The sequence below is a fragment of the Bombina bombina genome, chromosome 1, assembly GCF_027579735.1.
Source record: "Bombina bombina isolate aBomBom1 chromosome 1, aBomBom1.pri, whole genome shotgun sequence".
Classification (NCBI taxonomy): domain Eukaryota; kingdom Metazoa; phylum Chordata; class Amphibia; order Anura; family Bombinatoridae; genus Bombina; species Bombina bombina.
Genome location: NC_069499.1, coordinates 85857606 through 85873645, shown reverse-complemented (window position 1 = coordinate 85873645; position 16040 = coordinate 85857606). Strand labels below are relative to the sequence as shown.

The following is a 16040-nucleotide window of genomic DNA, read 5'->3' as shown; positions in this document are numbered from 1 at the left end:
GGGTAGCGATGGGCCTCCCACCCGCCTCCCTGTTATGCTCCCACCCACCAACGAACCGGCACCATCGCTACCGGTGCAGAGAGGACCACAGAGTGGCTCTCTCTGCATCAGAGTCTTCTAAAAAGGTATTGCAGGATGCCTCCATATGGAGGCATCACTGCAATACCCTGAGAGCTGCTGGAAGCGATTGCGATCGCTTCCAGCACTCTCTTAGACAACTGACGTACCAGGTACGTCTATTGTCATTAACTGGTTGTTAATGCATGACGTACCTGGTACGTCAGTTGTCATTAAGGGGTTAAACTTAGTTCTTAACGTTCTTCAAGGCGTTCCATTTGAACCCCTTCATTCCATTGATATCAAGCTGTTATCCTGGAAGGTTCTGTTTTTGATGGCTATTTCCTCGGCTCAAAGAGTCTCTGAGTTATCTGCCTTACATTGCGATTCTCCTTATCTGATTTTTCATTCAGACAAGGTAGTTCTGCGTACTAAACCTGGGTTCTTACCTAAGGTAGTTACTAACAGGAATATCAATCAAGAGATTGTTGTTCCATCACTGTGTCCTAACCCTTCTTCAAAGAAGGAACGACTTTTGCATAATCTGGACGTAGTCCGTGCCCTGAAGTTCTATTTGCAGGCAACTAAAGATTTTCGTCAAACTTCTTCCCTGTTTGTCGTTTACTCTGGACAGAGAAGAGGTCAAAAGGCTTCTGCTACCTCTCTCTCTTTCTGGTTTCGTAGCATAATACGTTTAGCCTATGAGACTGCTGGACAGCAGCCTCCTGAAAGGATTACAGCTCATTCTACTAGAGCTGTGGCTTCCACCTGGGCCTTTAAAAATGAGGCCTCTGTTGAACAGATTTGCAAGGCTGCAACTTGGTCTTCACTTCACACTTTTTCAAAATTTTACAAATTTGACACTTTTGCTTCTTCGGAGGCTATTTTTGGGAGAAAGGTACTTCAGGCAGTGGTTCCTTCTGTTTAATGTTCCTGCCTTGTCCCTCCCTTCATCCGTGTACTTTAGCTTTGGTATTGGTATTCCATAAGTAATGGATGACCCGTGGACTGACTACACTTAACAAGAGAAAACATAATTTATGCTTACCTGATAAATTTATTTCTCTTGTAGTGTAGTCAGTCCACGGCCCGCCCTGTCTTTAAGGCAGATCTAAATTTTAATTAAACTCCAGTCACCACTGCACCCTATGGTTTCTCCTTTCTCGTCTGGTTTTGGTCGAATGACTGAATATGACATGTGAGGGGAGGAACTATATAGCAGCTCTGCTTGGGTGATCCTCTTGCAGCTTCCTGTTAGGAAGAGATATATTCCATAAGTAATGGATGACCCGTGGACTGACTACACTACAAGAGAAATAAATTTATCAGGTAAGCATAAAACAGAATTTATGCTTACCTGATAAATTACTTTCTCCAACGGTGTGTCCGGTCCACGGCGTCATCCTTACTTGTGGGATATTCTCTTCCCCAACAGGAAATGGCAAAGAGTCCCAGCAAAGCTGGTCACATGATCCCTCCTAGGCTCCGCCCACCCCAGTCATTCGACCGACGGACAGGAGGAAATATATATAGGAGAAACCATATGATACCGTGGTGACTGTAGTTAGAGAAAATAATTCATCAGACCTGATTAAAAAACCAGGGCGGGCCGTGGACCGGACACACCGTTGGAGAAAGTAATTTATCAGGTAAGCATAAATTCTGTTTTCTCCAACATTGGTGTGTCCGGTCCACGGCGTCATCCTTACTTGTGGGAACCAATACCAAAGCTTTAGGACACGGATGAAGGGAGGGAGCAAATCAGGTCACCTAAATGGAAGGCACCACGGCTTGCAAAACCTTTCTCCCAAAAATAGCCTCCGAAGAAGCAAAAGTATCAAATTTGTAAAATTTGGCAAAAGTGTGCAGTGAAGAGAAGACCAAGTCGCTGCCTTACATATCTGGTCAACAGAAGCCTCGTTCTTGAAGGCCCATGTGGAAGCCACAGCCCTAGTGGAGTGAGCTGTGATTCTTTCAGGAGGCTGCCGTCCGGCAGTCTCATAAGCCATTCGGATAATGCTTTTAAGCCAAAAGGAAAGAGAGGTAGAAGTCGCTTTTTGACCTCTCCTTTTACCAGAATAAACAACAAACAAGGAAGATGTTTGTCTGAAATCTTTAGTAGCCTCTAAATAGAATTTTAGAGCATGGACTACGTCCAAATTGTGTAACAAACGTTCCTTCTTTGAAACTGGATTCGGACACAAAGAAGGTACAACTATCTCCTGGTTAATATTTTTGTTGGAAACAACTTTCGGAAGAAAACCAGGCTTAGTACACAAAACCACCTTATCTGCATGGAACACCAGATAGGGCGGAGAACACTGCAGAGCAGATAACTCTGAAACTCTTCTAGCAGAAGAAATTGCAACCAAAAACAAAACTTTCCAAGATAATAACTTAATATCTACGGAATGTAAGGGTTCAAACGGAACCCCTTGAAGAACTGAAAGAACTAGATTTAGACTCCAGGGAGGAGTCAAAGGTCTGTAAACAGGCTTGATCCTAACCAGAGCCTGAACAAATGCTTGAACATCTGGCACAGCTGCCAGTCTTTTGTGAAGTAAAACAGATAAAGCAGAGATCTGTCCCTTCAGAGAACTTGCAGATAATCCTTTCTCCAAACCTTCTTGTAGAAAGGATAGAATCTTAGGAATTTTTATCTTGTTCCATGGGAATCCTTTAGATTCACACCAACAGATATATTTTTTCCATATTTTATGGTAAATTTTTCTAGTTACAGGCTTTCTAGCCTGAATCAGAGTATCTATTACAGAATCTGAAAACCCACGCTTTGATAAAATCAAGCGTTGAATCTCCAAGCCGTCAGTTGGAGGGAAACCAGATTCGGATGTTCGAATGGACCCTGAACAAGAAGGTCCTGTCTCAAAGGTAGCTTCCATGGTGGAGCCGATGACATATTCACCAGGTCTGCATACCAAGTCCTGCGTGGCCACGCAGGAGCTATCAAGATCACCGAGGCCCTCTCCTGATTGATCCTGGCTACCAGCCTGGGGATGAGAGGAAACGGTGGGAATACATAAGCTAGGTTGAAGGTCCAAGGTGCTACTAGTGCATCTACTAGGGTCGCCTTGGGATCCCTGGATCTGGACCCGTAGCAAGGAACCTTGAAGTTCTGACGAGACGCCATCAGATCCATGTCTGGAATGCCCCATAATTGAGTTATTTGGGCAAAGATTTCCGGATGGAGTTCCCACTCCCCCGGATGGAATGTCTGACGACTCAGAAAATCCGCTTCCCAATTTTCCACTCCTGGGATGTGGATCGCAGACAAGTGGCAGGAGTGATCCTCCGCCCATTGAATTATCTTGGTCACTTCTTTCATCGCCAGGGAAGTCCTTGTTCCCCCCTGATGATTGATATATGCAACGGTCGTCATGTTGTCTGACTGAAACCTTATGAATTTGGCCTTTGCTAGTTGAGGCCAAGCTCTGAGAGCATTGAATATCGCTCTCAGTTCCAGAATGTTTATCGGGAGAAGAGACTCTTCCCGAGACCATAGACCCTGAGCTTTCAGGGATTCCCAGACCGCGCCCCAGCCCACTAGGCTGGCGTCGGTCGTGACAATGACCCACTCTGGTCTGCGGAAGCTCATTCCCTGTGACAGATTGTCCAGGGTCAGCCACCAACGGAGTGAATCTCTGGTCTTTTGATCTACTTGAATCGTCGGAGACAAGTCTGTATAATCCCCATTCCACTGTCTGAGCATGCACAGTTGTAATGGTCTTAGATGAATTCGTGCAAAAGGAACTATGTCCATTGTTGCAACCATCAATCCTATTACTTCCATGCACTGCGCTATGGAAGGACGAGGAACAGAATGAAGTACTTGACAAGAGCTTAGAAGTTTTGATTTTCTGACCTCTGTCAGAAAAATCCTCATTTCTAAGGAATCTATTATTGTTCCCAAGAAGGGAACTCTTGTTGACGGGGACAGAGAACTTTTTTCTTTGTTCACCTTCCATCCGTGAGATCTGAGAAAGGCTAGGACGATGTCCGTATGAGCCTTTGCTTTTGACAGGGACGACGCTTGAATCAGGATGTCGTCCAAGTAAGGTACTACTGCAATGCCCCTTGGTCTTAGAACCGCTAGAAGGGACCCTAGTACCTTTGTGAAAATCCTTGGAGCAGTGGCTAATCCAAATGGAAGTGCCATAAACTGGTAATGCTTGTCCAGAAAAGTGAACCTTAGGAACTGATGATGTTCCTTGTGGATAGGAATATGTAGGTACGCATCCTTTAAATCCACGGTAGTCATAAATTGATTTTCCTGGATAGTAGGTAGGATCGTTCGAATAGTTTCCATTTTGAACGATGGTACCCTGAGAAATTTGTTTAGGATCTTTAGATCCAAAATTGGTCTGAATGTTCCCTCTTTTTTGGGAACTATGAACAGATTGGAATAAAATCCCATTCCTTGTTCTCTTATTGGAACTGGATGTATCACTCCCATCTTTAACAGGTCTTCTACACAATGTAAGAATGCCTGTCTCTTTATTTGGTTTGAAGATAATTGAGACCTGTGGAACCTTCCCCTTGGGGGTAGTTCCTTGAATTCCAGGAGATAACCTTGAGAAACTATTTCTAGCGCCCAAGGATCCTGAACATCTCTTGCCCAAGCCTGAGCAAAGAGAGAAAGTCTGCCCCCCACTAGATCCGGTCCCGGATCGGGGGCTATCCCTTCATGCTGTTTTGGTAGCAGTGGTAGGCTTCTTGGCCTGCTTACCCTTGTTCCAGCCTTGCATTGGTTTCCAGGCTGGTTTGGGTTGTGAAGTATTACCCTCTTGCTTAGAGGATACAGAATTAGAGACTGGTCCGTTTCTGCGAAAGGGACGAAAATTAGGCTTATTATTAGCCTTAAAAGACCTATCCTGTGGGAGGGCGTGGCCCTTTCCCCCAGTGATTTCTGAAATAATCTCTTTCAAATCAGGTCCAAATAATGTTTTACCTTTGAAAGGAATGTTAAGCAATTTTGTCTTGGAAGACACATCCGCTGACCAAGACTTTAGCCAAAGCACTCTGCGCGCCACGACAGCAAACCCTGAATTTTTCGCCGCTAATCTAGCTAATTGCAAAGCGGCATCTAAAACAAAAGAGTTAGCCAATTTAAGTGCTTGAACTCTGTCCATAACCTCCTCATAGGAAGATTCTTTACTGAGCGATTTTTCTAGTTCCTCGAACCAGAAACACGCTGCCGTAGTGACAGGAACAATGCATGAAATTGGTTGTAGAAGGTAACCTTGCTGTACAAAAATCTTTTTAAGCAAACCCTCTAATTTCTTATCCATAGGATCTTTGAAAGCACAACTATCTTCGATAGGAATAGTAGTGCGTTTGTTTAGAGTAGAAACCGCCCCCTCGACCTTGGGGACTGTCTGCCATAAGTCCTTTCTGGGGTCGACTATAGGAAATAATTTCTTAAATATAGGGGGGGGGGAACAAAAGGTATGCCGGGCCTTTCCCACTCTTTATTTACTATGTCCGCCACCCGCTTGGGTATAGGAAAAGCGTCGGGGGGCACCGGAACCTCTAGGAACTTGTCCATCTTACATAATTTCTCTGGAATGACCAAATTGTCACAATCATCCAGAGTAGATAACACCTCCTTAAGCAGTGCGCGGAGATGTTCTAATTTAAATTTAAATGTCACAACATCAGGTTCAGCTTGATGAGAAATTTTTCCTGAATCTGAAATTTCTCCATCAGACAAAACCTCCCTCATGGCCCCTTGAGATTGGTGTGAGGGTATGTCAGAACAGTTATCATCAGCGTCCTCTTGCTCTTCAGTGTTTAAAACAGAGCAATCGCGCTTTCTCTGATAAGTAGGCATTTTGGATAAAAGATTTGCTATGGAGTTATCCATTACAGCCGTTAATTGTTGCATGGTAATAAGTATTGGCGCACTAGATGTACTAGGGGCCTCCTGTGTGGGCATAACTGGTGTAGACACAGTAGGGGATGATGTAGTATCATGTTTACTCCCCTCATTTGAGGAATCATCTTGGGCAATATCATTATCTGTTGCATTACTGTCCTTACTTTGTTTGGACACTATGGCACAATTATCACATAAATTTAAATGGGGAGACACATTGGCTTTCATACATATAGAACATAGCTTATCTGATGGTACAGACATGTTAAACAGGCTTAAACTTGTCAACAAAGCACAAAAAAACGTTTTAAAATAAAACCGTTACTGTCACTTTAAATTTCAAACTGAAAACACTTTATTACTGAATATGTGAAAAAGTATGAAGGAATTGTTCAAAATTCACCAAAATTTCACCACAGTGTCTTAAAGCATTAAAAGTATTGCACACCAAATTTCAGAGCTTTAACCCTTAAATTAACGGAACCGGAGCCATTTTTACATTTAACCCCTATACAGTCCCAGAATGAGGCTCTGTCTATAACTAGAAAGGCCCCCATCTGAAAAAGGTGTCCAACACAGTGCCTGCCGTTTTTCTAAACGTTCCCCAAGATTATAATACCAATAATTAGTTAGAATCTGCATAATATGCCTAGTAAAGCAATTGTTTTAGCCCAGAAAAATGTCTACCAGTTTTTAAGCCCTTTTTGAAGCCCTTTATTCTTTTATGTTTAACTAAGAAAATGGCTTACCGGTCCCCATGAGGGGAAATGACAGCCTTCCAGCATTACATGGTCTTGTTAGAAATATGGCTAGTCATACCTTAAAGGGACAGTCTAGTCAAAATTAAACTTTCATGATTCAGATAGGGCATGCAATTTTAAACAACTTTCCAATTTACTTTTATCATCAAATTTGCTTTGTTCCCTTGGTGGTATTTTTGAAAAGCTAAACCTAGCTAGGCTCAAACTGATTTCTAAACAGTTGAAAACCGCCTCCTAGCTCAGAGCATTTTGAAAGTTTTTCACAGTTAGACTGTGCTAGTTCACATGTGTCATATAGATAACATTGTGCTCACTCCCGTGAAGTTATTTAGGAGTCTTCACTGATTGACTACACTGCATGTCTGTCAAAGGCACTTAGATAAGGAGGCTGTCTGCAAAGGATTAGATACAAGGTAATCACAGAGGTAAAAAGTATATTAATATAACTGTGTTGGTTACGCAAAAACGGGGAATGGGTAATAAAGGGATTATCTATCTTTTTAAATAAGAACATTTTTGGTGTAGACTGTACCTTTAAGCAGAAAAGACTGCTAACTGTTTCCCCCAACTGAAGTTACTTCATCTCAACAGTCCTGTGTGGAAACAGCAATCGATTTTAGTTACTGTCTGCTAAAAATCATCTTCCTCTTACAAACAGAAATCTTCATCCTTTTCTGTTTCAAAGTAAATAGTACATACCAGCACTATTTTAAAATAACAAACACTTGATAGAAGAATAAAACTACAAAAAACTCTTAACCATCTCCGTGGAGATGTTGCCTGTGTAACGGCAAAGAGAATGACTGGGGTGGGCGGAGCCTAGGAGGGATCATGTGACCAGCTTTGCTGGGACTCTTTGCCATTTCCTGTTGGGGAAGAGAATATCCCACAAGTAAGGATGACGCCGTGGACCGGACACACCAATGTTGGAGAAATTATGTTTTTTCATATTCAGATTATGGCCTGCATTTATCTACTGCTGGATGGAGAGTGTTCGCTCACACGGACCTGTCCGACCGGGATCGCAGAATGCGGGCATCGTATTGCAGCAATTGTGCAATGCCGCCCCTGCTCACGCTAGCCTGGTGGCAGCGAGTAGGGGGATGTCAATCACCCTGGGATGAACTTACCTGTGGAGATTTAATCCACCGGCTAATAGCTGGCATACTGGGTAGGAAGTTGCGGTCTGATGTGAGCCTGCAGCGTTGGGCCCCCAGAACTGCGTATGCAGCTTGATAAATTGGGGCCAAAGCATCAAACTCAGGCTCTAAACATTGAGCATTATATCTAAACTGGAGCCCGGTTTATTTGCTTGTAAATTAATACTTGTAATTCTAAATTATTTATTTAACAAGGTATTGTTGAGGGGAAACCGTGCTGACAAGATCTAATATGATAAATTTTCATCAAATGGTAAGAGATTAGATCTCAGATTTGAGCAAGATGCAAACTAAAAAAGCAAATACTCTATATATTTTCTCTCTGAACATATAAACATTTCAGAGTATTTTTATAGTGTAGCTGTGAACCCTTTCACTATAGTAGTGATTTTGGGTTTCATGTCCCTTTAATCATATTATTGCTTTCATTTTACTGCAAATTAATGACTTTGTTTTTATTTTATCATATTAATTAACCTTTTTATGTTTTTTTTTTTAGCAATTAGAAGTTGATACCTTGCTTGTAAATTTGAGAATGGAGGCTGTATACTTGAAAGAAAATTTTAATATTAACTGGGTCGCTCAGGCTGGTCTGATTGAGAATATTGATTCTGTGATCGAAGAATACAAGAAATGCAGAGGACTTCTGGTAATGAAAAAATCCTTTCTCATTTATATCATAATCTGGGTAAAAAATACAAGTTGGGTCCTAATGGTCATAAAAGTTGTACATAATTATATGATTATATAGCATTTTTAAAATGTCCACAAATTATCATTAAAGGGACAGTCTAGACCCAATATTTATTCTTTACTACTTATTGTTACATACCAAACAAGTATCTTGCAATGGTTTCAACATTTATAAGCTTGTAAGTAGTACATGAAACTTTTAAATAATCATCGTTTGTTAGCAACTGAAAATGGCCACCAAGCTCCACCCACTGCTTTCTTCTTGTCCAGCTAGCCCTTGTCTTGTTTGACAGTTTAGCAGTGCACGTTTAGTATTTTTCAGTTAGATATATGAAATTGTGTATGTTCAGTTTTTTTGCCTCAGCTGGAAATGCAGGGGACATTTATTGTAGGCGGACCGGCATCAGTTCTAAGAACTATTGATAGTTATTGTGGCTGCCTAGTAGCAGCTCTGTTTGCTTTTTACTTGTGATTTTTTCTACTGTGAGTTTTTATCATATAAATAATCTTTATATTCTTGTGGTCATTTTTTTTTATTTTTTTCAATTATTGAATTATGTTATTGTTAATAAAGTCTAATGAACTTTAACTCCTCATTACTTATTATTTTATTTAAAAAAAAAATGTTTATCCTGATTTGCTATCTGTGCACCCAGACACAGCTATGCACCTCCTCCTCATTTAGTATATAGTGTGCCAGCAGTAGCAATTTGATTGTGCTCTGTGCTCGTGGTAGTTACGTGTGCAGGTAATTTATTCCTTTGCATGTCATTTGTAAACCTTAGTTTCTGGGCCACACACTATCCTTATGAATGAAAACTGTAGATTTGTAAATTTATTTTGTAATTGATCTTGCTTATTAATTAGTCTGTATGTATATGTATATGTATATATATATATATATATATATATATATACACACACACATATACACAGAAACAATACAGCGCTACAAAAATAGAATGTCCCAAAGATAGGAGTACCAGTGTGTCCGGAGATGACAGGTCTCCCCGGATATCCCAAATACACTTGTCCAGTGTTTTTGTCTAGGGAGAAAGGTTAGTCTTTTGCTTGCAGCCTGATCCAAAAATGGAAATGAAGTCCCCCTGAAAACAGGAAAACTTCCAACAGGAATCTGGAACAGAAGAGGGAAGGGCGCACAGCAAAAAAGAGACCTCCTTGTGTAGTATGTCAAATGTATTTGGTGCTATTTAGCACAAAAAAGCCAAATGGAAACTCACATTTTTCCACCTCAACTCCTATGAGGTATGGATACAGCTCTGTGTGGTTCGTAACCACTGGAGAAGGCAATTCAATCCCCTTGTACCTTGCAGCATACGTTCCCCTTCTTAGACTCTGTTCTCACCTCCTCAGCAGAAGATGAACCACTTCAAAAGGTGAATCTATATTGAGGGGTCTGTAATAACTTTTGTGGGAAGAGATATGCACTATATACCTGCACACCAATGTGATTAAAAAAACAAGTGATTTTATTCAATTAAAAAGTCTCTCATGAGTCCATTTGTGCAATAATAAAAAACATGAATACTTTGACAAAAAATTGGCCAAATATTAAAATTGTATGCCACAATATGATGTGTCAGTCACCAGGTATAATACATTATTACAGACCCCTCAATATAGATTCACCTTTCAAAGTGGTTCATCTGGGGAGGTGAGAACAGAGTCTAAGAAGGGGAATGTATGCTGCAAGGGACAAGGGGATTGAATTGCCTTCTCCAGTGGTTACAAACCACACAGAGCTGTATCCATACCTTATAGGAGTTCAGGTGGAAAAACGTGAGTTTCCATTTGGCTTTTTTCTGCTAAATAGCACCAAGTACATTTGACATACTACACCAGGAGGTCTATTTTTTGCTGTGCACCCTTCCCTCTTCTGTTCCAGATATATATATATAGTACAGGTAGCCCTCAGTTTACGCCAGGGTTAGGTTCCAGAAGGAATAGTTGTAAATCAAAACCGTTGTAAATTGAAACCCAGTTTATAATGTAAGTCAATAGGAAGTGAGGGAGATAGGTTCCAGGCACCTCTCAAAATTGTCATAAGTAACACCTAATACATTATTTTAAAAGCTTTGAAATGAAGACTTTAAATGCTAGACAGCATTATAAACCTAATAAATTAATCACACAACACAGAATATATAATTAAACTAAGTTAAATAAATAAAAGCATTTGCTAAACAGCATTATAAACCTAATAAAATAATCACACAACACAGACTTCACTTGCATTTTTTTGCAAACAGTTCTTTCTATGCATTCCAATCTGGACTGAGTTATAGACAGGAAGATCTTGTTCCCATGAAATCTGTTCAATAGCTCAGGTCTGGTTAAACTGATTAATTTCAGCTTGCTTGGCTTTGCTGCAACACAAGCGGACAGCTCAACCTACTGGCTATTTTAATAATACACTGCTTCTTAATGCTTTTTAATAGCAGTCACATGACTGGAAAAAAAGGTTGTTATTCTGAAACGGTGTAAATTGAACCGTTGTAAAACGAGGGCCACCTGTATTTCCAAAGGATGGGAAAACAAGGCGCTCCAAGTCCATAAAAAGTCAAAAGGTTTATTAAATTGTATTAAAATCATACAAAATTTAAAAGCGGTCAAGCACAGCAAAAAATGCCAAAACAGGTACGTGAACAGGTGAGTCAGCAAACGTTTCGTGCGCTTGCGCACTTGGTCACTGCTTGATTCCACACCTGTTCACGATGCAATTTATAGCCAGTTTTATTAAAGAGATACATCTTCCAATATTTAAGTACCTGTAATGACCTATACTTTAGAGAACTGAAAGAAGCATGTCTGTATGTCTTATATATTCTTAAACTGACAACCATGTATAGAACACAGAACCACTTGTCATTCATCTATCTATTTAACATGAAAGGTCTGATTATTAAAAAAATCATACCAGACAGAACATCTTAACTTACATGACAAAAGTATTATGACTGTGTGATACACCTATTATACAAAAACAAATCAAAGAGGTTTTCCTTGTGTATTAAACCTATGTAAAGAGATATCTTTGCCAGACCCATCTTGTGTACCACACATGAAGATTGATCTATGTACTTAACCCTTGAAGGTGAATCGCACATAACTTTAAGTATTTTCTATTCTTATTTTATCCACTATATTCACATGGGACAATAGATATTGATCTATATATTTACCTTATATATATGAAATTTATTTAGATGATTGAATTTAAAATGTTAGTATACATTGATGAGATGATCTTATTATACACTTTATCTCATTTTCTGCAAACGAACTAAAGCTCTAACATCTAAATATTTAAATTCTACATATAAAGATTACAAAGGCCTGAATATAAAAAATACGAGACAATTAAGTAAATAGATCCAGATCTCTCCTCATATTTAAACCTAATGGATGAGTGGTTTGTAGGTTAAACATCCAAAGAATTTCCCTTTTATCCAGGGTAAATTTCATATATATATATATAAGGTAAATATATAGATCAATATCTATTGTCCCATGTGAATATAGTGGATAAAATATGAATAGAAAATACTTAAAGTTATGTGCGATTCACCTTCAAGGGTTAAGTACATAGATAAATCTTCATGTGTGGTACACAAGATGGGTCTAGCAAAGATATCTCTTTACATAGGTTTAATACACAAGGAAAACCTCTTTGATTTGTTTTAGTATAATAGGTGTATCACACAGTCATAATACTTTTGTCATGAAGTTAAGATGTTCTGTCTGGTATGATTTTTTTTTATAATCAGACTTTTCATGTTAAATAGATAGATGAATGACAAGTGGTTCTGTGTACTATACATGGTTGTCAGTTTAAGAATATATAAGACATACAGACATGCTTCTTTCAGTTCTCTAAAGTATAGGTCATTACAGGTACTTTAAATATTGGAAGATGTATCTCTTTAATAAACCTGGCTATAAATTGCATCGTGAACAGGTGTGGATTCAAGCAGTGACCAAGTGCGCAAGCGCGCAAAATGTTTGCTGACTCACCTGTTCACGTGCCTGTTTTGGCATTTTTTTGCTGTGCTTGACCGCTTTTAAATTTTGTATGATTTTAATACAATTTAATAAACCTTTTTATGGACTTTGAGCGCCTTCTTTTCCCATCCTTTGGAAATACTTTCTATTAGAGTGTGTTTGCAGGCACACAGGGAAAAGTGGCTGCCCTCTATATTTTTTACTGAAGAATCCTTCATCTACATACCCTCTCTCCATCTGCGCCTCATAAGGATTACTCACCAACATTGATATTTGGGATCCATGTTGCGCTCCGTTGTGCAGGTTTGTTTGCTTATATATATATGTATATATATATATATATATATATATATATATATATATATATATATATATATATATATATTCACACACGCACACACACACATATATATATTCACACACACACATACACAGATACAAACACACACACATATATATATATATAACCGTACACACATACATACAAAGACATATACAGATACATACGCACACACACACACATATATATATAGATATAGATATAGATATATATAGATAGATAGATACACACACACAGACGCACACATACACATAGATATACACATTAGAGGCGCTCAATATTAGTAGGATCAATTAAATAGGATAATGTAACATTTTTATAAACATTTGCTTTACTCTGGGAAAACTGCAAGGCTTCACAAGCTATGGCCATAAAAACTTTTTAAATGCAATCTTTAGTGTTGCATCAATGGGATAGATAATATTGCCACTGATAAGGTAAATATAGAAAGGCATGCAACAGTGCAGTTTGACATGCAAGACACAACACACAGTATTAACAGAATATGGGTATGTCTGAAGTCAACATTCATCTCTTATGGATCAAGTGTATCAGGAGTTTCCAGACATCTAATACACTGTCAGTCCTTTCATTTTAATGCCCCCCCTCCTCCCCCTCCCTTTCCTAGCCAGGCTGTCCTGAAGTCTAAAAGTTCCCGTTCAATCTCCTCCCCCACCAATAACGTGTGCATGCATAGCAAAGAGAAACCGATTCAGAAGCTTATCTGTAGCTTTAGTGATTTATTATTTAAGCGTCCACAACAAGAGCTATTAAGACAGACAACAGAGGTTGTAGTAAACAGAGGGCAGGTCTGGAGCAGCGTGTTGGCTCTGACAAGAAACAGACACAGGAATTCCAAGTAAAAGATCTGATATGATTGCAGTTCCCTTCACAAAAGTCGTTCCGTGTAGCTGCTGGAGTTGAGAGGCAGAGAGCACAGGAGCGTTCTTGCAAGATGTGACAGGGTATGCCAGTGAAATTAAAGTTGCGCACATGGAAATCCCCCTTCCCCTCCTAACATTTTACTACCTGCAGCAGAGCAGCCTCCCTCTGCTCACACTATCCACATCTGATGCGGCACTGCATTTACCGCTATGACTATAGCGCTATGCAGAGAAGGAACGAAAATTTGTACTTACAGTTTCTGGGGAATTGTTAGGCAGCAACACTCCTCTGTATCAATTGCGCATGCATTAAAACTTATGTACGAGTCGATTGTGAATGGCCACAACTAGACATATACAACTATACACCAAGTGGTGGGCGGAGCTTAACCTCCATTTTTAACTGCAAACCAGCAATAATTATTTAAAATTTTCCTGCACTTCATAGAAGCAGAGACATGAGGGACACGCTTAACAATGTTAAAATGCCATTTAACAGTAGTTTAACAAAAAATATACTGGGTGTAGACTGTCCCTTTAAATACATTGTTATTACACTCCCCCCCACCCGGCTACTTCATAATGCCACCCGGCTGGCAAACTTTTCTGTAAAGAACACTGATTATTATTATTATTAATAATAAAAATAATAAAGGGCTAGATTACAAGTGGCACGCAAACGATTTCGTGATCATTTGCGCTCCGTTTAAATTGTGCTGATATTACAAGTTTAGCTACAACACAAGTCCCATATGGGAAGAGCCCTGATTGGACAACAATTCAAACCGTTAGCTCACAGAAAAATTGACTTTTGAAGTGGGTGGCGGAGCGTGGGGTATTTGAATTTCACATCTACATTAAAAAGTAATTTATAGCGCATCTTCATTACAACTGATGAATTAAACTCCATCTAAAATATCACTAACATTAAAGGGGAGAGTTTACCATCACTTTAACATTATTTAATGACACATTTTCAGTGTCTGTCTTTTAAATTCCTAAATACAATAACTTTGCTATATCAACATTTTTGATTTCTTAATTGTAAAAATTTTTAAAAATATACAAAATCATAGCGTTTATCTAATGTTCCTTGTACGAGTATAGTGAGACACATGTATCATTAAAAGGACACCATATTAAACTTTCACACAGAGTTTGAAGTTCTACTTTACTTTTATTATCAAGTAGCTAGTTTGCCATAAGAAATAAATTATTTTTTTGTTGTTGCTGTTGTTAATTGCACCATCTACTGAAATCATGACATTTTGACTTTCATATTCCTTTAATGATATAGCTTAAGTAATGGGTAATGCAAAAACAAAATTTATGCTTACCTGATAAATTTATTTCTCTTGTGGTGTATCCAGTCCACGGATCATCCATTACTTGTGGGATATTCTCCTTCCCAACAGGAAGCTGCAAGAGGATCACCCACAGCAGAGCTGTCTATATAGCTCCTCCTCTAACTGCCACTACCAGTCATTCGACCGAAGACAAGCAAGAGAAAGGAGAAACCATAGGGTGCAGTGGTGACTGTAGTTTAAAAATAAAACACACCTGCCTTAAAATGACAGGGCGGGCCATGGACTGGATACACCACAAGAGAAATAAATTTATCAGGTAAGCATAAATTTTGTTTTCTCTTGTAAGGTGTATCCAGTCCACGGATCATCCATTACTTGTGGGATACCAATACCAAAGCTATAGGACACGGATGAAGGGAGGGACAAGGCAGGTGCTTAAACGGAAGGCACCACTGCCTGCAAAACCTTTCTCCCAAAAATAGCCTCCGAAAAAGCAAAAGTATGACATTTATAGAATTTTGAAAAAGTATGAAGCGAAGACCAAGTTGCCGCCTTACAAATCTGTTCAACAGAAGCCTCATTCTTAAAAGCCCATGTGGAAGCTACCGCTCTAGTAGAATGAGCTGTAATCCTTTCAGGAGGCTGCTGGCCAGCAGTCTCATAAGCTAAGCGTATTATACTCCTTAGCCAAAAAGAAAGAGAAGTTGCCGAAGCCTTTTAGCTTCTCCTCTGTCCAGAGTAGACAACAAACAATGCAGATGTTTGACGAAAATCTTTAGTAGCTTGTAAATAAAACTTTAAAGCACGAATCACGTCAAGACTGTGTAAAAGACGTTCCTTCTTTGAAGAAGGATTAGGACACAGTGACGGTACAACAATCTCCTGATTGATATTTTTATTAGAAACCACCTTAGGTAAAAAA

At 39.3% G+C, this 16040-nt stretch overlaps 1 protein-coding gene across 1 annotated transcript in view; it reads left to right on the top strand.

Annotated features, from left to right (window-relative positions):
- Positions 1-16040, top strand: part of AK7 (adenylate kinase 7) — a 177037-nt gene that overhangs the window by 30061 nt on the left and 130936 nt on the right. Inside the window, exon 10 of the mRNA XM_053697496.1 lies at positions 8371-8520. Within this exon, the coding sequence (XP_053553471.1) occupies positions 8371-8520 (150 nt within the window). The remainder of the gene's footprint in view (positions 1-8370; positions 8521-16040) is intronic.